This window comes from Stegostoma tigrinum, chromosome 8, assembly GCF_030684315.1.
Source record: "Stegostoma tigrinum isolate sSteTig4 chromosome 8, sSteTig4.hap1, whole genome shotgun sequence".
Classification (NCBI taxonomy): domain Eukaryota; kingdom Metazoa; phylum Chordata; class Chondrichthyes; order Orectolobiformes; family Stegostomatidae; genus Stegostoma; species Stegostoma tigrinum.
In genome coordinates, this window is record NC_081361.1 from 8272073 (window position 1) to 8296357 (window position 24285).

The 24285-nt window shown below is 73.4% G+C and overlaps 1 protein-coding gene across 3 annotated transcripts in view; it reads left to right on the top strand.

The window, feature by feature from the left end:
- LOC125456002 (nucleus accumbens-associated protein 1-like) overlaps positions 1-24285 on the top strand; it is a 53904-nt gene that overhangs the window by 20581 nt on the left and 9038 nt on the right. For all 3 annotated transcript variants that reach the window (XM_048538601.2, XM_048538599.2, XM_059647719.1), the window contains exons 3-5: positions 73-246; positions 20506-20611; positions 22261-22358. In XM_048538601.2, coding sequence (XP_048394558.1) covers positions 73-246; positions 20506-20611; positions 22261-22358 — 378 coding nt within the window. The remainder of the gene's footprint in view (positions 1-72; positions 247-20505; positions 20612-22260; positions 22359-24285) is intronic.

The window sequence follows — 24285 nt, forward strand, 5'->3', positions numbered from 1 at the left end:
ATCTGGGGTCTGGCCTGGGGACGCAGGCCGTCAGCAGCCTGTCGTTTAATATCCTGCCTCCGTCTCTTCCAGTCCAACCGGAGAGGGTGGAGGCACTGCCTGACCACGTGGACGGCCGATCAAGGATGAGGATTCGCCATGACCTGGCGGTGCTGCCAGCTGATCTGATTAACCAGATCGGCCATCGCTGCCACCCCAATCTGTACGTGGAGGGAGACCCGACCGAGAAATTCGAGCTGGTGACAGGTAGGCAGCAAGCCATCGGCCTGTCACCGGTGCACATCGTGTTAAACCATCCTGACCCAGAGTGGGCTGGGGTGACTAGGTTAATCGCACAAACCAGGTTGGGATTAGATTAAACTGGACTGACCAAAGTGAGCCAGGTTAAATTATAGTATTTGCTTGTGGTGTTGCGAATGGCCTTGTGGTTTGAGTGAGGGTTTTGTTGATTCACGGCTGGTAACGAGGGTGTTGTTTGTGTGGATTAGTGAGTGAAATCTGCAATGACACGAATGTGTCAGAGATAACGGAAACTGCAGATGCTGGAGAATCCAAGATAATAAAGTGTGAGGCTGGATGAACACAGCAGGCCAAGCAGCATCTCAGGAGCACAAAAGCTGACGTTTCGGGCCGAGACCCTGATGAAGGGTCTCGGCCCGAAACGTCAGCTTTTGTGCTCCTGAGATGCTGCTTGGCCTGCTGTGTTCATCCAGCTTCACACTTTATTGCCATGACACGGATGTGTAATGGCTGTAAGAGACAGAGGCAGGTTGTGGGGTGGGGGGGGGGGGGGTACTCACTAGTTGTCTGCTTTCCTCCCCTGATACTCATCAATGGCACCATTGATCCTGTATGCTGCATGGAGGGGAGAACAAGGAGCTACATTGTGCAGCAGTGACCATGCAGCAGCGCCTTGTTGTAAAGTGTTAGAATTGCCACAGAAACCAACAACTTTGCAAAGAGACTAACTTCCCAAACTCTCCAACTGAAGTAACCAGGCTGGTTTTCACTTTCTAAGACATTACCAGAGCAAATAATCTCAATTCAGGTGTAATTCCAATGTTAATTTAAAACAGGTCACACTTCAGTTTAAAAAAAACGGTAAAGTTTCTTGATCTGGACATAAGTGTGACGTGGAAGGGGACAGCCCACTAGTTTCTCCCAGCTGTGTGCACCGTGTAATTTGCCAAAATCCATCTCCAACCACTGCATGCCCACTGAGTATCCAGACCGGATTATCAGCAGCAAGGCACAACACAGTGATTTGGCTCCGCCCTCCCCCAGCCCCAACCCCCCGACAACCAGAGTTCCAGAGAATACTGTATCTAACCCCTTTAAACAGTTTATTCGGCTTTTTTCCTACAGGGAATTTTGCTTTTGATTCTGCTGCAGGGAAAATTCTGATTCCTTCCTCCCTGCTTCCTAACAGCAGCTTATTCAGTCCTGTTTTACTTCTGGGAGTATTGTAGAAACTCCTCAACTTTCCCCCCAACAGTGGTCAAGAACGCCCTTGACCGCGTCTCCCGCATTTCCCGCAACACATCCCTCACACCCCGCCCCCGCCACAACCGCCCAAAGAGGATCCCCCTCGTTCTCACACACCACCCCACCAACCTCCGGATACAACGCATCATCCTCCGACACTTCCGCCATCTACAATCCGACCCCACCACCCAAGACATTTTTCCATCCCCACCCTTGTCTGCTTTCCAGAGAGACCGCTCTCTCCATGACTCCCTTGTTCACTCCACACTGCCCTCCAACCCCACCACACCCGGCACCTTCTCCTGCAACTGCAGGAAATGCTACACTTGCCCCCACACCTCCTCCCTCACCCCTATCCCAGGCCCCAAGATGACTTTCCATATTAAGCAGAGGTTCACTTGCACATCTGCCAATGTGGTATACTGTATCCATTGTACCTGGTGTGGCTTTCTCTACATTGGGGAAACCAAGCAGAGGCTTGGGGACTGCTTTGCAGAACACCTCTGCTTGGTTCGCAATAAACAACTGCACCTCCCAGTGGCGAACCATTTCTACTCCCCCTCCCATTCTTTTGATGACATGTCCATCATTGGCCTCCTGCAGTGCCACAATGATGCCACCCGAAGGTTGCAGGAACAGCAACTCATATTCCGCTTGGGAACCCTGCAGCCCAATGGTATCAATGTGGATTTCACCAGCTTCAAAATCTCCCCTTCCCCCACCACATCCCAAAACCAGCCCAGTTCGTCCTCTCCCCCCACTGCACCACACAACCAGCCCAGCTCTTCCCCTCCACCCACTGCATCCCAAAACCAGTCCAACCTGTCTCTGCCTCCCTAATCTGTTCTTCCTCTCACCCATCCCTTCCTCCCACCCCAAGCCGCACCTCCATCTCCTACCTACTAACCTCATCCCACCTCCTTGACCTGTGGGTCTTCCCTGGACTGACCTATCCCCTCCCCACCTCACCACCTATCTTCTTTTCTCTCCATCTTCAGTCCGCCTCCCCATCTCTCCCTATTTATTCCAGAACCCTCACCCCATCTCCTTCTCTGATGAAGGGTCTGGGCCCGAAACGTCAGCTTTTGTGCTCCTGAGATGCTGCTGGGCCTGCTGTGTTCATCCAGCCTCACATTTTATTATCTTGTATTCTCCAGCATCTGCAGTTCCCATTATCACCTCTACACACTCAACGGGTTTCCCCATCCCTTCTCGCCTGCACTCTGTGTCATGGGAACCTGAGAGAACATTGACACTTTTTCAACTGAGTTATCGACCAGGAATTCAACCACCACCTTCTCCTTTTCCGAACTATGTTTCACTTTGAGTTAGAGGAACAACATTGTTAAGCGAAGTACAGTGTTCATGACAGTGTACTGTATTTATTGTGGTAAAACATCTCATGCCCAGTCTGAGGTAATATTGGAGGAGGTGGTCAAATGCTTTGGTGAAGAAAATGGATTTGATGAGCACCTTTAGAGGTGCAAATTGAGATGCATAGCCATGGATCTCCAGGCGACAGGATGTTCTGGGGCCATTGAGGGTGGAGTGATGAAGATGGGGTTGAGAGGAGGGGATTTTTTCCGACATTGAATAACAGGATGAGGACGTCGCTTGCTAAACCAGCGTGTATTGTCCTTCGGTAATTGCCCAGAGAGCAGTTCAAAGTCAATCACATTGCTGTGGGTCTGGAGTCACATGTAAGCCAGACCAGGGAAGGTTGGCAGTTTCCTTCCCAAAAGGACATGAATGAACCAACTGAGTTTTTCCAGCAATCAACAATGGATTCACAGTCATAATTAGATCCTTAATTCCAGAGGGTAGAGCTAGGAGAGAGCTGGGGCTGTGGGCGAGGGGGCGAGGCGAGAGCTGGGTGTGGGTGAGGGGGCGAGGCGAGAGCTGGGTGTGGGTGAGGGGGCGAGGCGAGAGCTGGGTGTGGGTGAGGGGGCGAGGCGAGAGCTGGGTGTGGGTGAGGGGGCGTGGCGAGAGCTGGGTGTGGGTGAGGGGGCGAGGCGAGAGCTGGGTGTGGGTGAGGGGGCGAGGCGAGAGCTGGGTGTGGGTGAGGGGGCGAGGCGAGAGCTGGGTGTGGGTGAGGGGGCGAGGCGAGAGCTGGGTGTGGGTGAGGGGGCGAGGCGAGAGCTGGGTGTGGGTGAGGGGGCGAGGCGAGAGCTGGGTGTGGGTGAGGGGGCGGGGCGAGAGCTGGGTGTGGGTGAGGGGGCGGGGCGAGAGCTGGGTGTGGGTGAGGGGGCGGGGCGAGAGCTGGGTGTGGGTGAGGGGGCGGGGCGAGAGCTGGGTGTGGGTGAGGGGGCGGGGCGAGAGCTGGGTGTGGGTGAGGGGGCGGGGCGAGAGCTGGGTGTGGGTGAGGGGGCGGGGCGAGAGCTGGGTGTGGGTGAGGGGGCGGGGCGAGAGCTGCGTGTGGGTGAGGGGGCGGGGCGAGAGCTGCGTGTGGGTGAGGGGGCGGGGCGAGAGCTGGGTGTGGGTGAGGGGGCGGGGCGAGAGCTGGGTGTGGGTGAGGGGGCGGGGCGAGAGCTGGGTGTGGGTGAGGGGGCGGGGCGAGAGCTGGGTGTGGGTGTGGGGGAGGGGCGAGAGGCGGGCAGTGGGGCGAGGGGCGAGAGGCGGGCAGTGGGGGGAGGGGCGAGAGGCGGGCGGGGGGGCGAGGCGAGAGGGGGGCGTGGGGGCGAGGCGAGAGGGGGGCGAGGCGAGAGGGGGGCGTGGGGGCGAGGCGAGAGGGGGGCGAGGCGAGAGGCGGGCGAAAGGGGGGCGAGGCGAGAGGCGGGCGAGAGGGGGGCGACGCGAGAGGCGGGCGAGAGGGGGGGCGAGGCGAGAGGCGGGCGAGAGGCGGGCGAGAGGGGGGCGAGGCGAGAGGCGGGCGAGAGGGGGGCGAGGCGAGAGGCGGGCGAGAGGGGGGCGAGGCGAGAGGCGGGCGAGAGGGGGGCGAGGCGAGAGGCGGGCGAGAGGGGGGCGAGGCGAGAGGCGGGCGGGGGGGCGAGGCGAGAGGCGGGCGAGGGGGGCGAGAGGCGGGCGGGGGGGCGAGGCGAGAGGGGCGGCGAGGCGAGAGGCGGGCGGGGGGGGCGAGGCGAGAGGGGCGGCGAGGCGAGAGGCGGGCGGGGGGGGCGAGGCGAGAGGGGCGGCGAGGCGAGAGGCGGGCGGGGGGGCGAGGCGAGAGGCGGGCGGGGGGGCGAGGCGAGAGGGGCGGCGAGGCGAGAGGCGGGCGGGGGGGCGAGGCGACAGGGAGGCGAGGCGTGAGGCGGGCGGGGGGGGCGAGGCGAGAGGCGGGCGGGGGGGCGAGGCGAGAGTGGGCGAGGCGAGAGGCGGGCGGGGGGGCGAGGCGTGAGGGAGGCGAGAGGCGGGCGGTGGGGCGAGGGGGCGAGGCGAGAGGGGGGCGAGGCGAGAGGGGGGCGAGGCGAGAGGCGGGCGGGGGGGCGAGGCGAGAGGCGGGCGGGGGGGGCGAGGCGAGAGGGGGGCGAGGCGAGAGGGGGGCGAGGCGAGAGGCGGGCGGGGGGGGCGAGGCGAGAGGCGGGCGGGGGGGCGAGGCGAGAGGGGGGCGAGGCGAGAGGGGGGCGAGGCGAGAGGCGGGCGGGGGGGCGAGGCGAGAGGGGGGCGAGGCGAGAGGCGGGCGGGGGGGGCGAGGCGAGAGGGGGGCGAGGCGAGAGGCGGGCGGGGGGGCGAGGCGAGAGGGGGGCGAGGTGAGAGGCGGGCGGGGGGGGCGAGGCGAGAGGGGGGCGGGGGGGCGGGGCGAGGTGAGAGGCGGGCGGGGGGGGCGAGGCGAGAGGGGGGCGAGCCGAGAGGCGGGCGGGGGGGGCGAGGCGAGAGGGGGGCGAGGCGAGGGGCGGGCGGGGGGGGGGCGAGGCGAGAGGCAGGCGGGGGGGACGAGGCGAGAGGGGGGCGAGGCGAGTGGCGGGCGGGGGGGGCGAGGCGAGAGGGGGCCGAGGCGAGAGGCGGGCGGGGGGGGCGAGGCGAGAGGGGACGAGGCAAGAGGCGGGCGGGGGGGGGCGAGGCGAGAGGGGGGCGAGGCGAGAGGCGGGCGGGGGGGCGAGGCGAGAGGGGGGCGAGCCGAGAGGCGGGCGGGGGGGGCGAGGCGAGAGGGGGGCGAGGCGAGGGGCGGGCGGGGGGGGGCGAGGCGAGAGGCAGGCGGGGGGGACGAGGCGAGAGGGGGGCGAGGCGAGTGGCGGGCGGGGGGGGCGAGGCGAGAGGGGGCCGAGGCGAGAGGCGGGCGGGGGGGCGAGGCGAGAGGGGACGAGGCAAGAGGCGGGCGGGGGGGGCGAGGCGAGAGGGGGGCGAGGCGAGAGGGGGGCGAGGCGAGAGGCGGGCGAGAGGGGGGCGAGGCGAGAGGCGGGCGGGGGGGGCGAGGCGAGAGGGGGGCGAGGCGAGAGGGGGGCGAGAGGGGGGCGAGGCGAGAGGGGGGCGAGGCGAGAGGCGGGCGGGGGGGGCGAGGCGAGGGGGGGGCGAGGCGAGAGGGGGGCGAGGCGAGAGGGGGGCGAGGCGAGAGGCGGGCGGGGGGGGCGAGGCGAGAGGGGGGCGAGGCGAGAGGGGGGCGAGGCGAGAGGCGGGCGGTTGGGGCGAGGCGAGAGGGGGGGCGAGGCGAGAGGCGGGCGGGGGGGCGAGGCGAGAGGGGGGCGAGGCGAGAGGCGGGCGGGGGGGCGAGGCGAGAGGGGGGCGAGGCGAGAGGCGGGCGGGGGGGGCGAGGCGAGAGGGGGGCGAGGCGAGAGGCGGGCGGGGGGGGCGAGGCGAGAGGGGGGGCGAGGCGAGAGGCGGGCGGTTGGGGCGAGGCGAGAGGGGGGCGAGGCGAGAGGCGGGCGGGGGGGGCGAGGCGAGAGGCGGGCGGGGGGGGCGAGGCGAGAGGCGCGCGGGGGGGGCGAGGCGAGAGGGGGGCGAGGCGAGGGGGGGGGCGAGGCGAGAGGCGCGCGGGGGGGGCGAGGCGAGAGGGGGGCGAGGCGAGGGGGGGGGCGAGGCGAGAGGCGCGCGGGGGGGGCGAGGCGAGAGGGGGGCGAGGCGAGGGGGGGGGCGAGGCGAGAGGCAGGCGGGGGGGGCGAGGCGAGAGGGGGGCGAGGCGAGAGGCAGGCGGGGGGGGCGAGGCGAGAGGGGGGCGAGGCGAGTGGCGGGCGGGGGGGGCGAGGCAAGAGGCGGGCGGGGGGGGCGAGGCGAGTGGCGGGCTGGGGGGGCGAGGCGAGAGGGGACGAGGCGAGAGGCGGGCTGTGGGGGCGAGGCGAGAGGGGGGCGAGGCGAGAGGCGGGCGGGGGGGCGAGGCGAGAGGCGGGCGGGGGGGGCGAGGCGAGAGGCGGGCGGGGGGGCGAGGCGAGAGGGGGGCGAGGCGAGAGGCGGGCGGGGGGGGCGAGGCGAGAGGGGGGCAAGGCGAGAGGCGGGCGGGGGGGCGAGGCGAGAGGGGGGCGAGGCGAGAGGGGGGCGAGGCGAGAGGGGGGCGAGGCGAGAGGCGGGTGGGGGGGGCGAGGCGAGAGGGGGGCGAGGCGAGAGGCGGGCGGGGGGGGCGAGGCGAGAGGGGGGCGAGGCGGGCGGTGGGGGCGAGGCGAGAGGGGGGCGAGGCGAGAGGGGGGCGAGGCGAGAGGCGGGCGGGGGGGGCGAGGCGAGAGGGGGTGCGAGGCGAGAGGGGGGGCGAGGCGAGAGGCGGGCGGGGGGGGCGAGGCGAGAGTGGGGGCGAGGCGAGAGGGGGGGCGAGGCGAGAGGGGGGGCGAGGCGAGAGGCGGGCGGGGGGGGCGAGGCGAGAGTGGGGGCGAGGCGAGAGGGGGGGCGAGGCGAGAGGGGGGGCGAGGCGAGAGGTGGGCGGGGGGGGCGAGGCGAGAGGCGGGCGGTGGGGCGAGGCGAGAGGGGGGCGAGGCGAGAGGCGGGCGGGGGGGCGAGGCGAGAGGGGGGCGAGGCGAGAGGCGGGCGGGGGGGGGCGAGGCGAGAGGGGGGCGAGGCGAGAGGCGGGCGGGGGGGGGCGAGGCGAGAGGGGGGCGAGCCGAGAGGCGGGCGGGGGGGGGGCGAGGCGAGAGGGGGGCGAGCCGAGAGGCGGGCGGGGGGGGGCGAGGCGAGAGGGGGGCGAGGCGAGAGGCGGGCGGGGGGGGCGAGGCGAGAGGGGGGCGAGCCGAGAGGGGGGCGAGGCGAGGGGCGGGCGGGGGGGGCGAGGCGAGAGGTGGGCGGGGGGGGCGAGGCGAGTGGCGGGCTGGGGGGGCGAGGCGAGAGGGGGGCGAGGCGAGAGGCGAGCGGGGGGGCCGAGGCGAGAGGGGGGCGAGGCGAGGGGCGGGCGGGGGGGGCGGGCGGGGGGGGCGAGGCGAGAGGCGGGCGGGGGGTGCGAGGCGAGAGGGGGGCGAGGCGAGAGGCGGGGGGGGCGAGGCGAGAGGCGGGCGGTTGGGGCGAGGCGAGAGGGGGGCGAGGCGAGAGGCGGGCGGGGGGGCGAGGCGAGAGGCGGGCGGGGGGGCTAGGCGAGAGGGGGGCGGGGGGGGCGAGGCGAGAGGGGGGCGGGGGGGCGAGGGAGAGGGGGGCGAGGCGAGAGGCGGGCGGGGGGGCTAGGCGAGAGGGGGGCGGGGGGGCGAGGCGAGAGGGGGGCGGGGGGGGCGAGCGAGAGGGGGGCGAGGCGAGAGGGGGGCGGGGGGGCGAGCGAGAGGGGGGCGAGGCGAGAGGCGGGCGGGGGGTGCGAGCCGAGAGGCGGGCGGGGGGGGCGAGGCGAGAGGGGGGCGAGGCGAGGGGCGGGCGGGGGGGGCGAGGCGAGAGGCAGGCGGGGGGGGCGAGGCGAGGGGCGGGCGGGGGGGGCGAGGCGAGAGGCAGGCGGGGGGGGCGAGGCGAGAGGGGGGCGAGGCGAGTGGCGGGCGGGGGGGGCGAGGCGAGAGGCGGGCGGGGGGGCGAGGCGAGTGGCGGGCCCGGGGGGCGAGGCGAGAGGGGACGAGGCAAGAGGCGGGCTGTGGGGGCGAGGCGAGAGGGGGGCGAGGCGAGAGGGGGGCGAGGCGAGAGGGGGGGCGAGGCGAGAGGGGGGCGAGGCGAGGGGGGGGCCCAGGCGAGAGGGGGGCGAGGCGAGGGGGGGGCGGGGGGGGCGAGGCGAGAGGGGGGCGAGGCGAGAGGCGGGCCGGGGGGGGGCGAGGCGAGAGGGGGGCGAGCCGAGAGGCGGGCGGGGGGGGCGAGGCGAGAGGGGGGCGAGCCGAGAGGCGGGCGGGGGGGGCGAGGCGAGAGGGGGGCGAGGCGAGGGGCGGGCGGGGGGGGGCGAGGCGAGAGGCAGGCTGGGGGGGCGAGGCGAGAGGGGGGCGAGGCGAGAGGCAGGCGGGGGGGGCGAGGCGAGTGGCGGGCGGGGGGGGCGAGGCGAGAGGCAGGCGGGGGGGGCGAGGCGAGAGGGGGGCGAGGCGAGTGGCGGGCGGGGGGGGCGAGGCGAGAGGCGGGCGGGGGGGGGCGAGGCGAGTGGCGGGCTGGGGGGGCGAGGCGAGAGGGGACGAGGCGAGAGGCGGGCTGTGGGGGCGAGGCGAGAGGGGGGCGAGGCGAGAGGCGGGCGGGGGGGCGAGGCGAGAGGGGGGCGAGGCGAGAGGCGGGCGGGGGGGGCGAGGCGAGAGGGGGGCGAGGCGAGATGCGGGCGGGGGGGGCGAGGCGAGATGCGGGCGGGGGGGCGAGGCGAGAGGGGGGCGAGGCGAGAGGCGGGCTGGGGGGGCGAGGCGAGAGGGGGGCGAGGCGAGAGGCGGGCTGGGGGGGCGAGGCGAGAGGGGGGCGAGGCGAGAGGCGGGCTGGGGGGGCGAGGCGAGAGGGGGGCGAGGCGAGAGGCGGGCAGGGGGGCGAGGCGAGAGGCGGGCGGGGGGGGCGAGGCGAGAGGCGGGCGGGGGGGGCGAGGCGAGAGGGGCGGCGAGGCGAGAGGCGGGCTGGGGGGGAGAGGGGGGAGAGGCGAGAGGGGGGCGAGGCGAGAGGCGGGCGGGGGGGCGAGGCGAGAGGGGGGCGAGGCGAGAGGCGGGCGGGGGGGGCGAGGCGAGAAGGGGGCGAGTCGAGAGGCGGGCGGGGGGGGCGAGGCGAGAGGGGCGGCGAGGCGAGAGGGGGGCGAGGCGAGAGGCGGGCGGGGGGAGCGAGGCGAGAGGGGGGCGAGGCGAGAGGCGGGCGGGGGGGGCGAGGCGAGAGGGGGGCGAGGCGAGAGGCGGGCGGGGGGGGCGAGGCGAGAGGGGGGCGAGGCGAGGGGCGGGCGGGGGGGGCGAGGCGAGAGGCAGGCGGGGGGGACGAGGCGAGAGGGGGGCGAGGCGAGTGGCGGGCGGGGGGAGCGAGGCGAGAGGGGGGCGAGGCGAGAGGCGGGCGGGGGGGGCGAGGCGAGAGGGGGGCGAGGCGAGAGGCGGGCGGGGGGGGCGAGGCGAGAGGGGGGCGAGGCGAGGGGCGGGCGGGGGGGGCGAGGCGAGAGGCAGGCGGGGGGGACGAGGCGAGAGGGGGGCGAGGCGAGTGGCGGGCGGGGGGGGTGAGGCGAGAGGGGGCCGAGGCGAGAGGCGGGCGGGGGGGCGAGGCGAGAGGGGACGAGGCGAGAGGCGGGCGGGGGGGGCGAGGCGAGAGGGGGGCGAGGCGAGAGGCGGGCGGGGGGGGCGAGGCGAGAGGGGGGCGAGGCGATAGGCGGGCGGGGGGGGGCGAGGCGAGAGGGGGGCGAGGCGAGAGGCCGGCGGGGGGGGCGAGGCGAGAGGGGGGCGAGGCGAGAGGCGGGCGGGGGGGCGAGGCGAGAGGCGGGCGGGGGGGGCGAGGCGAGAGGGGGGCGAGGCGAGAGGCGGGCGGGGGGGCGAGGCGAGAGGGGGGCGAGGCGAGAGGCGGGCGGGTGGGCGAGGCGAGGGGGGGGCGAGGCGAGAGGGGGGCGAGGCGAGAGGGCGGCGAGGCGAGACGCGGGCGGGGGGGGCGAGGCGAGAGGCGGGCGGTTGGGGCGAGGCGAGAGGGGGGGCGAGGCGAGAGGCGGGCGGGGGGGCGAGGCGAGAGGGGGGCGAGGCGAGAGGCGGGCGGGGGGGCGAGGCGAGAGGGGGGCGAGGCGGGCGGTTGGGGCGAGGCGAGAGGGGGGCGAGGCGAGAGGCGGGCGGGGGGGGCGAGGCGAGAGGCGCGCGGGGGGCGCGAGGCGAGAGGGGGGCGAGGCGAGGGGCGGGCGGGGGGGGCGAGGCGAGGGGCGGGCGGGGGGGCGAGGCGAGGGGCGGGCGGGGGGGGCGAGGCGAGAGGCAGGCGGGGGGGGCGAGGCGAGAGGGGGGCGAGGCGAGAGGCAGGCGGGGGGGGCGAGGCGAGAGGGGGGCGAGGCGAGAGGCAGGCGGGGGCGGGCGAGGCGAGAGGGGGGCGAGGCGAGTGGCGGGCGGGGGGGGCGAGGCGAGAGGCGGGCGGGGGGGGCGAGGCGAGTGGCGGGCTGGGGGGGCGAGGCGAGAGGGGACGAGGCGAGAGGCGGGCTGTGGGGGCGAGGCGAGAGGGGGGCGGGGGGGGTGAGGCGAGAGGGGGGCGAGGCGAGAGGCGGGCTGGGGGGGCGAGGCGAGAGGGGGGCGAGGCGAGAGGCGGGCGGGGGGGCGAGGCGAGAGGCGGGCGGGGGGGGCGAGGCGAGAAGGGGGCGAGGCGAGAGGCGGGCGGGGGGGGCGAGGCGAGAGGGGCGGCGAGGCGAGAGGCGGGCTGGGGGGGAGAGGCGAGAGGGGGGAGAGGCGAGAGGGGGGCGAGGCGAGAGGCGGGCGGGGGGGGCGAGGCGAGAGGGGGGCGAGGCGAGAGGCGGGCGGGGGGGGCGAGGCGAGAAGGGGGCGAGTCGAGAGGCGGGCGGGGGGGGCGAGGCGAGAGGGGCGGCGAGGCGAGAGGGGGGCGAGGCGAGAGGCGGGCGGGGGGAGCGAGGCGAGAGGGGGGGCGAGGCGAGAGGCGGGCGGGGGGGGCGAGGCGAGAGGGGGGCGAGGCGAGAGGCGGGCGGGGGGGGCGAGGCGAGAGGGGGGCGAGGCGAGGGGCGGGCGGGGGGGGGCGAGGCGAGAGGCAGGCGGGGGGGACGAGGCGAGAGGGGGGCGAGGCGAGTGGCGGGCGGGGGGGGCGAGGCGAGAGGGGGCCGAGGCGAGAGGCGGGCGGGGGGGGCGAGGCGAGAGGGGGGCGAGGCGAGAGGCGGGCGGGGGGGGCGAGGCGAGAGGGGGGCGAGGCGAGAGGCGGGTGGGGGGGGCGAGGCGAGAGGGGGGCGAGGCGAGAGGCGGGTGGGGGGGGGCGAGGCGAGAGGGGGGCGAGGCGAGAGGCGGGCGGGGGGGCGAGGCGAGAGGGGGGCGAGGCGAGAGGCGGGCGGGGGGGCGAGGCGAGGGGGGGGCGAGGCGAGAGGGGGGCGAGGCGAGAGGGCGGCGAGGCGAGACGCGGGCGGGGGGGGCGAGGCGAGAGGGGGGCGAGGCGAGAGGGGGGCGAGGCGAGAGGCGGGCGGTTGGGGCGAGGCGAGAGGGGGGGCGAGGCGAGAGGCGGGCGGGGGGGCGAGGCGAGAGGCGGGCGAGGCGAGAGGCGGGCGGGGGGGCGAGGCGAGAGGGGGGCGAGGCGAGAGGCGGGCGGGGGGGCGAGGCGAGAGGGGGGCGAGGCGAGAGGCGGGCGGTTGGGGCGAGGCGAGAGGGGGGCGAGGCGAGAGGCGGGCGGGGGGGGCGAGGCGAGAGGCGCGCGGGGGGCGCGAGGCGAGAGGGGGGCGAGGCGAGGGGCGGGCGGGGGGGGGGGCGAGGCGAGAGGCAGGCGGGGGGGGCGAGGCGAGAGGGGGGCGAGGCGAGAGGCAGGCGGGGGGGGGCGAGGCGAGAGGGGGGCGAGGCGAGAGGCAGGCGGGGGGGGCGAGGCGAGAGGGGGGCGAGGCGAGAGGCAGGCGGGGGGGGCGAGGCGAGAGGGGGGCGAGGCGAGTGGCGGGCGGGGGGGGGGCGAGGCGAGAGGCGGGCGGGGGGGGCGAGGCGAGTGGCGGGCTGGGGGGGCGAGGCGAGAGGGGACGAGGCGAGAGGCGGGCTGTGGGGGCGAGGCGAGAGGGGGGCGAGGCGAGAGGCGGGCGGGGGGGCGAGGCGAGAGGGGGGCGAGGCGAGAGGCGGGCGGGGGGGCGAGGCGAGAGGGGGGCGAGGCGAGAGGCGGGCGGGGGGGGCGAGGCGAGAGGGGGGCGAGGCGAGAGGCGGGCGGGGGGGCGAGGCGAGAGGGGGGCGAGGCGAGAGGCGGGCGGGGGGGCGAGGCGAGAGGGGGGCGAGGCGGGCGGTGGGGGCGAGGCGAGAGGGGGGCGAGGGGGGCGAGGCGAGAGGGGGGCGAGGCGAGAGGCGGGCGGGGGGAGCGAGGCGAGAGGGGGTGCGAGGCGAGAGGGGGGGCGAGGCGAGAGGCGGGCGGGGGGGGCGAGGCGAGAGGGGGGGCGAGGCGAGAGGCGGGCGGGGGGGGCGAGGCGAGAGGGGGGCGAGGCGAGAGGCAGGCGGGGGGGCGAGGCGAGAGGGGGGCGAGGCGAGAGGCGGGCGGGGGGGCGAGGCGAGAGGGGGGCGAGGCGAGAGGCGGGCGGGGGGGGGCGAGGCGAGAGGGGGGCGAGCCGAGAGGCGGGCGGGGGGGGCGAGCCGAGAGGCGGGCGAGGCGAGGGGCGGGCGGGGGGGGGCGAGGCGAGAGGTGGGCGGGGGGGGCGAGGCGAGTGGCGGGCTGGGGGGGCGAGGCGAGAGGCGAGCGGGGGGGGCGAGGCGAGAGGGGGGCGAGGCGAGAGGGCGAGGCGGGGGGGCGCGAGGCGAGGGGGGTGCGGGGCGGGGGTGGCGAGGCGGGGGGGGCGCGAGGCGAGGGGGGGCGGGGCGGGGGGGGCGAGGCGAGACGGGGGCGAGGCGAGAGGGGGGCGGGGCGGGGGGGGGCGAGGCGAGGGGGGGCGGGGCGGGGGGGGCGAGGCGGGGGGGGGCGAGGCGAGAGGGGGGCGGGGGGGGGCGAGGCGAGATGCGGGCGGGGGGGCGAGGCGAGAGGGGGGCGAGGCGAGAGGCGGGCGGTGGGGGAGAGGCGAGAGGGGGGCGAGGCGAGAGGCGGGCGGTGGGGGAGAGGCGAGAGGGGGCGAGGCGAGGGGCGGGCGGGGGGGGCGAGGCGAGGGGCGGGCGGGGGGGGCGAGGCGAGGGGCGGGCGGGGGGGGCGAGGCGAGAGGCGGGCGGGGGGGCGAGGCGAGTGGCGGGCGGGGGGGGCGAGGCGAGTGGCGGGCGGGGGGGCGAGGCGAGAGGGGGGCGAGGTGAGAGGCGGGCGGGCGGGGGGGGCGAGGCGAGAGGGGGGCGAGGCGAGAGGCGGGCGGGGGGGGCGAGGCGAGAGGGGGGCGAGGCGAGAGGCGGGCGGGGGGGCGAGGCGAGAGGGGGGCGAGGCGAGAGGCGGGCGGGGGGGGCGAGGCGAGAGGGGGGCGAGGGGAGAGGCGGGCGGGGGGGGCGAGGCGAGAGGGGGGCGAGGCGAGAGGCGGGCGGGGGGGCGAGGCGAGAGGGGGGCGAGGCGAGAGGCGGGCGGGGGGGGCGAGGCGAGAGGGGGGCGAGGCGAGAGGGGGGCGAGGCGAGAGGGGGGCGAGGCGAGAGGGGGGCGAGGCGAGAGGGGGGCGAGGCGAGGGGAGGGCGAGGCGAGAGGGGGGCGAGGCGAGGGGGGGGCGAGGCGAGGGGGGGGCGAGGCGAGAGGGGGGCGAGGCGACGTGGGGGGGCGAGGCGAGAGGGGGGCGAGGCGAGAGGGGGGCGAGGCGAGGGGGGGGCGAGGGGGGCGAGGCGAGAGGGGGGCGAGGCGAGGGGGGGGCGAGGGGGGCGAGGCGAGAGGGGGGCGAGGCGAGAGGGGGGCGAGACGAGGGGGGGGCGAGGCGAGAGGGGGGCGAGGGGGCGAGGCGAGAGGGGGGCGAGGCGAGAGTGGGGGCGAGGCGAGAGGGGGGCGAGGCGAGAGTGGGGGCGAGGCGAGAGTGGGGGCGAGGCGAGTGGGGGGCGAGGCGAGAGTGGGGGCGAGGCGAGAGGGGGGCGACGCGAGAGGGGGGCGGGGGGCGAGGCGAGAGGGGGGCGGGGGGGCGAGGCGAGAGGGGGGCGGGGGGGGCGAGGCGAGAGGCGGGCGGGGGGGGGCGAGGCGAGAGGTGGGCGAGGCGAAAGGCGGGCGGGGGGGCGAGGCGAGAGGGGGGCGAGGCGAGAGGCGGGCGGGGGGGGCGAGGCGAGAGGGGGGCGAGGCGAGATGCGGGCGGGGGGGGCGAGGCGAGAGGGGGGCGAGGCGAGATGCGGGCGGGGGGGGCGAGGCGAGAGGGGGGCGAGGCGAGATGCGGGCGGGGGGGCGAGGCGAGAGGGGGGGCGAGGCGAGAGGGGCGGCGAGGCGAGAGGCGGGTGGGGGGGCGAGGCGAGAGGGGCGGCGAGGCGAGAGGCGGGTGGGGGGGCGAGGCGAGAGGGGCGGCGAGGCGAGAGGCGGGCGGGGGCGGCGAGGCGAGAAGCGGGCGGGGGGGTGAGGCGAGAGGGGCGGCGAGGCCAGAGGCGGGCGGGGGGGGGGCGAGGCGAGAGGGAGGCGAGGCGAGAGGTGGGCGGGGGGGGGGCGAGGCGAGAGGGAGGCGAGGCGAGAGGCGGGCGGGGGGGGCGAGGCGAGGGGGGGCGAGGCGAGAGGCGGGCGGGGGGGGCTAGGCGAGAGGGGGGCGGGGGGGTGAGGCGAGAGGGGGGCGAGGCGAGAGGCGGGCGGGGGGGGCGAGGCGAGAGGCGGGCGGCGAGGCGAGAGGCGGGCGGGTGGGGGCGAGGCGAGAGGGAGACGAGGCGAGAGGAGGGCGGGGGGGGGCGAGGCGAGAGGGAGGCGAGAGGCCGGCGGGGGAACGAGGCGAAAGTGGGCGAAGCGAGATGCGGGCGCGGGGGGCGAGGCGAGAGGGAGGCGAGAGGCGGGCGGGGGGGCGAGGCAAGAGCGGGGCGAGGCGAGACGCTGGCGGGGGGGCGAGGCGAGAGGGGGGCGAGGCGAGAGGCTGGCGGGGGGGGCGAGGCGAGAGGCGGGCGGGGGGGCGAGGCGAGAGGGGGGCGAGGCGAGAGGCGGGCGGGGGGGCGAGGCGAGAGGGGGGCGAGGCGAGAGGCGGGCGAAGGGGGCGAGGCGAGAGGTGGGCGAGGGGGGGCGAGGCGAGAGGGGGGCGAGGCGAGAGGGGGGCGAGGCGAGAGGCGGGCGGGGGGGACGAGGCGAGAGGGGGGCGAGGCGAGAGGCGGGCGCGGGGGGGCGAGGCGAGAAGGGGGCGAGGCGAGAAGGGGGCGAGGCGAGAGGCGGGCGGGGGGGCGAGGCGAGAGGCGGGCGAGGGGGGCGAGGCGAGAGGGGGGCGAGGCGAGAGGGGGGCAAGGCGAGAGGGAGGCGAGGCGAGGCGAGAGGAGGGCGGGGGGGCGAGGCGAGAGGCGGGCGGGGGGGGGCGAGGCGAGAGGGGGGCGAGGCGAGAGGCGGGCGGGGGTCGAGGCGAGAGGGGGGCGAGGCGAGGGGCGGGCGGGGGGGCGAGGCGAGAGGGGGGCGAGGCGAGGGGCTGGTGGGGGGGGCGAGGCGAGAGGCGGGCGGGGGTGGCGAGGCGAGAGGGGGGCGAGGCGAGAGGCGGGCGGGGGGGCGAGGCGAGTGGCGGGCTGGGGGGGGCGAGGCGAGAGGGGACGAGGCAAGAGGCGGGCTGTGGGGGCGAGGCGAGAGGGGGGCGAGGCGAGGGGGGGGCCAGGCGAGAGGGGGGCGAGGCGAGGGGGGGCGAGGCGAGAGGGGGGCGAGGCGAGAGGCGGGCGGGGGGGGGCGAGGCGAGAGGGGGGCGAGGCGAGAGGCGGGCGGGGGGGGCGAGGCGAGAGGGGGGCGAGGCGAGGGGCGGGCGGGGGGGGCGAGGCGAGAGGGGGGCGAGGCGAGAGGCAGGCGGGGGGGGCGAGGCGAGAGGCGGGCGGGGGGGGCGAGGCGAGTGGCGGGCTGGGGGGGCGAGGCGAGAGGGGACGAGGCAAGAGGCGGGCTGTGGGGGCGAGGCGAGAGGGGGGCGAGGCGAGAGGGGGGCGAGGCGAGAGGCGGGCGGGGGGGCGAGGCGAGAGCGGGGCGAGGCGAGAGGCGGGCGGGGGGGGCGAGGCGAGAGGGGGGCGAGGCGAGAAGCGGGCGGGGGGGGCGAGGCGAGAGGGGGGCGAGGCGAGAGGCGGGCGGGGGGGGCGAGGCGAGAGGGGGGCGAGGCGAGAGGGGGGCGAGGCGAGAGGCGGGCGAGGCGAGAGGCGGGCGGGGGGGGCGAGGCGAGAGGGGGGCGAGGCGAGAGGCGGGCCGGGGGGGCGAGGCGAGAGGGGGGTGAGGCGAGAGGCGGGCGTGGGGGGCGAGGCGAGAGGGGGGCGAGGCGAGAGGCGGGCGGGCGGGGGGGCGAGGCGAGAGGGGGGCGAGGCGAGAGGGGGGCGAGGCGAGAGGGGGGCGAGGCGAGAGGGGGGCGAGGCGAGGGGCGGGCGGGGGGGGCGAGGCGAGGGGGGGCGAGGCGAGGGGCGGGCGGGGGGGGCGAGGCGAGGGGCGGGCGGGGAGGGCGAGGCGAGAGGCGGGCGAGGCGAGTGGCGGGCGGGGGGGGCGAGGCGAGAGGGGGGCGAGGCGAGAGGCGGGCGAAGGGGGCGAGGCGAGAGGGGGGCGAGGCGAGAGGCGGGCGGGGGGGCGAGGCGAGAGGGGGGCGAGGCGAGAGGCGGGCGCGGGGGGGCGAGGCGAGAAGGGGGCGAGGCGAGAGGCGGGCGGGGGGGCGAGGCGAGAGGCGGGCGAGGGGGGCGAGGCGAGAGGGGGGCGAGGCGAGAGGGGGGCGAGGCGAGAGGGAGGCGAGGCGAGGCGAGAGGAGGGCGGGGGGGCGAGGCGAGAGGCGGGCGGGGGGGGGCGAGGCGAGAGGGGGGCGAGGCGAGAGGGGGGCGAGGCGAGAGGCGGGCGGGGGGGCGAGGCGAGGGGCGGGCGGGGGGGCGAGGCGAGAGGGGGGCGAGGCGAGGGGCTGGTGGGGGAGCGAGGCGAGAGGCGGGCGGGGGTGGCGAGGCGAGAGGGGGGCGAGGCGAGGGGCTGGTGGGGGGGGGCGAGGCGAGAGGTGGGCGGGGGGGCCAGGCGAGAGGGGGGCGAGGCGAGAGGCGGGCGGGGGGGGCGCGAGGCGAGAGGGGGGCGAGGCGAGAGGGGGGCGAGGCGAGAGGCGGGCGAGGCGAGAGGCGGGCGGGGGGGGCGAGGCGAGAGGGGGGCGAGGCGAGAGGCGGGCGGGGGGGGCGAGGCGATAGGGGGGCGAGGCGAGAGGCGGGCGGGGGGGGCGAGGCGAGAGGGGGGCGAGGCGAGAGGCGGGCGGGGGGGGGCGAGGCGAGTGGCGGGCTGGGGGGGGCGAGGCGAGAGGGGACGAGGCAAGAGGCGGGCTGTGGGGGCGAGGCGAGAGGCGGGCGAGGCGAGAGGGGGGCGAGGCGAGGGGGGGGCCAGGCGAGAGGGGGGCGAGGCGAGGGGGGGCGAGGCGAGAGGGGGGCGAGGCGAGAGGCGGGCGGAGGGGGCTAGGCGAGAGTGGGGCGGGGGGGCGAGGCGAGAGGGGGGCGAGGCGAGAGGCGGGCGGGGGGGGCGAGGCGAGAGGCAGGCGGGGGTTGGGCGAGGCGAGGGGGCGAGAGGCAGGCGGGGGCTGGGCGAGGCGAGGGGGCGAGAGGCAGGCGGGGGCTGGGCGAGGCGAGGGGGCGAGAGGCGGGCGGTGGGCGGGGGGGCGAGGCGAGGGGGCGAGAGGCGGGCGGTGGGCGGGGGGGCGAGGCGAGGGGGCGAGAGGCGGGCGGTGGGCGGGGGGGCGAGGCGAGGGGGCGAGAGGCGGGCGGTGGGCGGGGGGGCGAGGCGAGAGGCGGGCGGTGGGCGGGGGGGCGAGGCGAGGGGGCGAGAGGCGGGCGGTGGGCGGGGGGGCGAGGCGAGGGGGCGAGAGGCGGGCGGGGGGGCCGAGGCGAGGGGGCGAGAGGCGGGCGGTGGGCGGGGGGGCGAGGCGAGGGGGCGAGAGGCGGGCGGGGGGGCCGAGGCGAGGGGGCGAGAGGCGGCCGGTGGGAGGGGGGGCGAGCCGAGGGGACGAGAGGCGGGCGGGGGGGCGAGGCGAGGGGGCGAGAGGTGGGCGGCGGGGCGAGGCGAGGGGGCGAGAGGTGGGCGGGGGGGCCGAGGCGAGGGGGCGAGAGGCGGGCGGTGGGCGGGGGGGCGAGGCGAGGGGGCGAGAGGCGGGCGGGGGGGCCGAGGCGAGGGGGCGAGAGGCGGCCGGTGGGAGGGGGGGCGAGCCGAGGGGACGAGAGGCGGGCGGGGGGGCGAGGCGAGGGGGCGAGAGGTGGGCGGCGGGGCGAGGCGAGGGGGCGAGAGGTGGGCGGGGGGGCGAGGCGAGGGGGCGAGAGGTGGTCGGGGGGGCGAGGCGAGGGGGCGAGAGGTGGGCGGGGGGGCGAGGCGAGGAGGCGAGAGGCCGGCGGTGGGCGGGGGGGGCGAGGCGAGGAGGTGGGCGGGGCGGGCGAGGCGAGGAGGTGGGCGGGGCGGGCGAGGCGAGGGGGCGGGCGGTGGGCGGAGGGGCAAGGCGAGGGGGCGAGAGGCGGGCGGTGGGCGGGGGTGCGAAGCGAGGGGGCGAGAGGCGAAGGGGCGGGGGGCGAGAGGCGGGCGGGGGGGAGGGGGCGAGAGGGGGGCAGTGGGGGGAGGGGGCGAGAGGCGGGTAGTGGGGGGAGGGGGCGGCGGGGGCGTGAGGCGGGCAGTGGGGGGAGGGGGCGGCGTGGGTGAGGGGAGAGGCGGGCAGTGGGCGAGGCGAGGGAGCGAGAGGCGGGCGGGGGGGGCGAGGCGAGGGGGTGAGAGGCGGGCGGGGGGGGCGAGGGGAGGGGGTGAGAGGCGGGCGGGGGGGCGAGGCGAGGGGGTGAGAGGCAGGCGGGGGGGCGAGGTGAGGGGGCGAGAGGCCGGCGGTGGGCGGGGGGTGCGAGGCGAGGAGGTGGGCGGGGGGGGTGAGGCGAGGGGGCGGGCGGTGAGCGGAGGGGCAAGGCGAGGTGGCGAGAGGCGGGCGGTGGGCTGTGGGGGCGAGGCGAGGGGGCGAGAGGCGGGCGGTGGGCGTGGGGGCGAGAGGCGGACGGTGGCCGGGTGGGCGAGGTGAGGGAGCGAGAGGCGGGCGGGAGGTCGAGGCGAGGGAGCGAGAGGCGGGCGGGGGGGCGAGGCGAGGGGGCGAGAGGTGGGCGGGGGGGCGAGGCGAGGGGGCGAGAGGCTGGCGGGGGGGCGAGGCGAAGGGGCGGGGGGCGAGAGGCGGGCGGGGGGGAGGGGGCGAGAGGCGGGCAGTGGGGGGAGGGGGCGAGGTGGGGGGATGGGGCGGCGGGGGCGTGAGGCGGGCAGTGGGGGGAGGGGGCGGCGTGGGTGAGGGGAGAGGCGGGCAGTGGGGGGAGGGGGCGGCGTGGGCGAGGGGAGAGGCGGGCAGTGGGGGGAGGGGGGTGCGTGGGCGAGGGGAGAGGCGGGCAGTGGGGGGAGGGGGCGGCGTGGGCGAGGGGAGAGGCGGGCAGTGGGGGGAGGGGGCGGCGTGGGCGTGGGGAGAGTCGGGCAGTGGGGGGAGGTGGGTGCGTGGGCGAGGGGAGAGGCGGGCAGTGGGGGGATGGGGTTGCGTGGGCGAGGGGAGAGGCGGGCAGTTGGGGGAGGGGGGTTGCGTGGGCGAGGGGAGAGGCGGGGAGTGGGGGTGCGTGGCCGAGGGGAGAGGCGGGCTGTTGGGGGGAGGAGGGGTGTGTGGGCGAGGGGAGAGGCGGGCAGTCGGGGGAGGGGGTGCCGTGGGCGAGGTGGCTGAGGCCAGTTCCGTGGGTGGGTGGGTGGGTTAGAGGGAGGGTAGTGGGGAGGTGGCGCAAGTGGGATTGTGGGGAGGGGTTGCGAGGGTGAAGGGTGGGGAGGGGTGAGGGTGGAAGGGTAGAAGGGGAAGGCGGGTGTGGCTGGAGGGAGCACGAGGGGAGGCGGGAGTGGGGGTTGACGAGGGAGGTGGTGGGAGGGGCACAGGAGTGGCGGGCACGGGGTTAGGAGTTAGAGCTGGGCTGAGGGGAGGGGCATGAGGGCAGAGTTGGGCGAGAGGAATACTGCTGTTACATGAATATGTGTAAACTAATGATTCGTGATGACGGATGCGTGCTGAGTGTGCAGCACAGAATGGCGATTGGAGAATTGGTGGACAATAGTGTTCTGTGGGGGAAGGAAGTGTTTGGGTGCTCTGCTGTTAGCTGCTCCTTGCTGCTGTGTAACCTGCAGGTACCAGTGTCTACATCACCCGAGCTCAGCTGATGAACTGCCACATCTGTGCGGGTACAAGGCATAAAGTTTTACTCCGGAGGCTACTAGCTGCGTTTTTCGATCGGTGAGTAATGAATTGGTTGTTGTTTGTTCTACCCAAATACTCGGCAAACTCTGTGACCTTTCACAGAAGTGTTTCTGTCAGCCTGCAGCAGGGCTGATAGCTTTGTCTTAGTTGAGGCAGTTTCATCTGATGACTGCACCCACACCTCCACCTTAGCATTAGGTCTGTCCTCCAGAGATTGGTAGCACAGTCTGTGTTATCAGATAGTTTTGTATCAACAGTCAGTGTCACAAACCTTCCTCATCTCCCACTTTTTCTATACTGCACACTGTGGGTTTTGTAACTGTTTAGGGTCTAATGGAATTCAGTTCTTTTGTCCATGTTTGAACCAAGGCTCTAAGGCTGTAATGTTTGAGCCAAGGCTGTAATGAGGCCAGGAGCTGAGTGGTTCTGGCAGAGCCCAAACTGGGCATCACTGAGCAGGTTATTGCTGGGCAGGTGCTGCTTGATAGCACTGTCAATGACATCTATCATTTTACTGATGATCGCGAGGAAACTGATGAAGTGGTAATTGGCCGGGTTGGATTTGTCCTGCATTTATGTACAGAACATAGTTGGGCAATTTTCCACATTGCCAGGTAGATGCCAGTGTTGTAACTGTACTGGAACAGCTTGCCTAGAGGAGTGGCAAGTTCTAGAACAGAAGTCTTCAGTACTATTGCCAGAATGTTCTCAGGGCCCATAGCCTTTACAGTATCCAGTGTCTCCAAGTGTTTCTTGATATCACGTGGAGTGAATCGAATTGGCTGAAGACTGGTATCTGTGATGGTGCGGACCACTGGAGGAGGCTGAGATGGATCATCCACTTGGCACTTGTGGGCTGAAGATTGCTACGAATGCTTCAGTCTTATCTTTTGCACTGATGTGCTGGGCCCTTCCATCATTGATGATGGGGATATTTGTGGAGTCTCCTCCTCCAGTGAGTTGTTTAATTTGTCCATCACTATTCGTAACTGGATGTGGTAGGTCTGCAGAGCTTCGATCTGATCCGTTGGTTGTCGGATCGCTTAGCTCTGTCTATCACTTGCTGCTTTCGCTGTTTGGTGTGCAAGTAGTCCTGTTTGGTGGCTTCAGATCTCAGACCTCATCTTCAGATATGCCCGATGCTGCTCCTGGCTTGCCCTCCTGCACTCTCTGTTCAACCAGGGTTGATCCCCCTGGTTTGAGGGTAATGGTTGAGTGGAGCATGTGCCAGGCTGTGAGGTTGCAGGTTGAAAATGTTTTTATTTTACTCATCCTTGAGATCTGGGTCATTCATTGCCTGTGAACTGAGCGACTTGCTCGGCGAACAGTGAACCATGTGTGGGCCTGAAGTCTCGTTAGGTCAGACTGGGCAAGGACAGCAGATGTCCTTCCCAAAAATGCAGTTTATGACAATGACTGAAGGTGGCTTTTCATTGCAGCTTCATTTCACTAATTCAATTTGAGTCCCACCTCTGCAAATATGGGATTTGATCTCCTGTCCCAGGTTAGTAATCTGGGCATTGCTGGTTCAAGAGTGTTGCCACTGCACTATCCTTCCTGAATTGTTACAGGCACTAAACAGCAGGGTGAGCCGGGAATGGTGAGCAGAAACCATCACGTGGTTTGGTGGCAGTGTGTCTGTTGATTTTATGAAGTGTAATTCATTATTCATGTGGCCCCAACAGGAACACTCTGGCTGACAGCTGTGGCACTGGAATCCGCTCCTCCCTGCGTGATCCCAGTCGGAAGCCTCTCGATAGCAGGATACTCAGTGCCATTAAAGGTAAACAAGGACGGCTGTGGGAGTTTGTGATAGAGAACCGTGGATGGGGGAAGGTGCAGTGAATAGGCCGGAGGGCTTTATGATGGATTTGGGCCCATGGCATTCAAAGGTGAAGTCACAGATGGGCAGGGCGAGGATTTGGAAGGCCGAGATCGCCAAGACTTGATTCACACTGAAATTAATTTGTGTTTGAAATTCCGCTGTCACTTCTAGTTCCCCCAATACCTGGTAGATTATGCTGCGAACAAAACAGTGCAACAGGGCAGGGGCTCCAGAAACCTGCTCTTGCAGCTTCACTGTGTTACAAGGGCCACCTTGTGTTGTGCCAGGAATGGGTTAGTTGCCCTGAGGAGCTGGCCATTCCTTAAAGCTGGATAGGAAACAGCCAGCAATCCCCGTCTCTCCTTTGTTTCTCCTCAGTCAGTAGCTAGGACAGAATTTGAATCCAGCTGCAAACAGAGACATGCTGCTGAGGTATTTCATCTTGAGCTCATCAGGACCTATGCAAGACTGACTGCTAAAGTTCAAACCATGTCAACAATTTCTGTTGTAGAGGAAGATGGTGCTTACTGATTCTGATTGTCATTTTGGCTTTAACTGACTAAGGCGTTGACATGGAAAAAGAAAGGGGCAACTAGAGGCTTCCCAAGCTCCCTCAAAGAAAAAGGAGCAAGACCAAAACATATCCCTTTTGATTGCAGAGAACGATTCCCTCTGTAGGAATGTCTGCCCCTTGTGGCAGATGTAAATGAGCTGCATTAAGAGCTCGGCTGATGGTCATCAATGAGGAGTTGGTGTATCTGGTGGCACACCTAGATGGAAACTTGTAGCAAAATATCTCACAAGTATAGCTATTGGTTTTGCAGATGCCAGGCTGCTTTCACTGCTCATACAGGCCTATTCAATAATACTGAACAGCAGGGAGAGGAAGAAACACACAGGGTACGTAGACTCCTTCTTGGGGCTGGACCTCATCAGAACACACCCTCATGCTTATGAATCGAGGTCTGTGGCTACTTTGGGATATAGGAATGGATGGAGGCCATTCAGCCCCCGATCCTGTACTGCGATACAGTTAAATGGTGGCTGATCTGTACCTTGGCTCTCTGGGTGAAGAGCTGTGCTGGGGACTCGGTGGTTAGCAATACCGCCTCACAACGCCAGGGACCTGGGTTGAATTCCAGCCTCAGGTAACTGTCTGTGTGGAGTTTGCACGTTCTCTCCGTGTCAGTGGGGGCCAACCTCATTGTTCCCCAACCCCGCACGGCCCGTTTCTACCTCCTTCCCAAAATCCACAAACCTGCCTGCCCTGGTCGACCCATTGTCTCAGCCTGTTCCCACCAAACTCATCTTCACCTATCTGGACTCCATTTTCTCCCCTTTGGTCCAGGAACTCCCTACCTACGTCCGTGATACCACCCACACCCTCCGCCTCCTCCAGGACTTCCAATTCCCCGGCCCCCAACACCTCATTTTCACCATGGACGTCCAGTCCCTATACACCTGTATTCCGCATGCATATGGCCTCAAGGCCCTCCGCTTCTTCCTGTCCTGCAGGCCCGACCAGTCCCCCTCCACCAACACCCTCATCCGCCTAGCCAAACTCGTCCTCTCCCTCAACAACTTCTCTTTCGATTTCTCCCACTTCCTACAGACAAAGGGGGTGGCCATGGGCACCCGCATGGGACCCAGCTATGCCTGCCTCTTTGTAGGTTACGTGGAACAGCCCCTCTTCTGCACCTACACAGGCCCCAAACCCCACCTCTTCCTCCATTACATTGATGACTGTATCGGCGCCGCCTCTTGCTCCCCAGAGGAGCTCGGACAGTTCATCCACTTCACCAACACCTTCCACCCCAACCTTCAGTTCACCTGGGCCATCTCCAGCACATCCCTTGCCTTCCTGGACCTCTCGGTCTCCATCTCA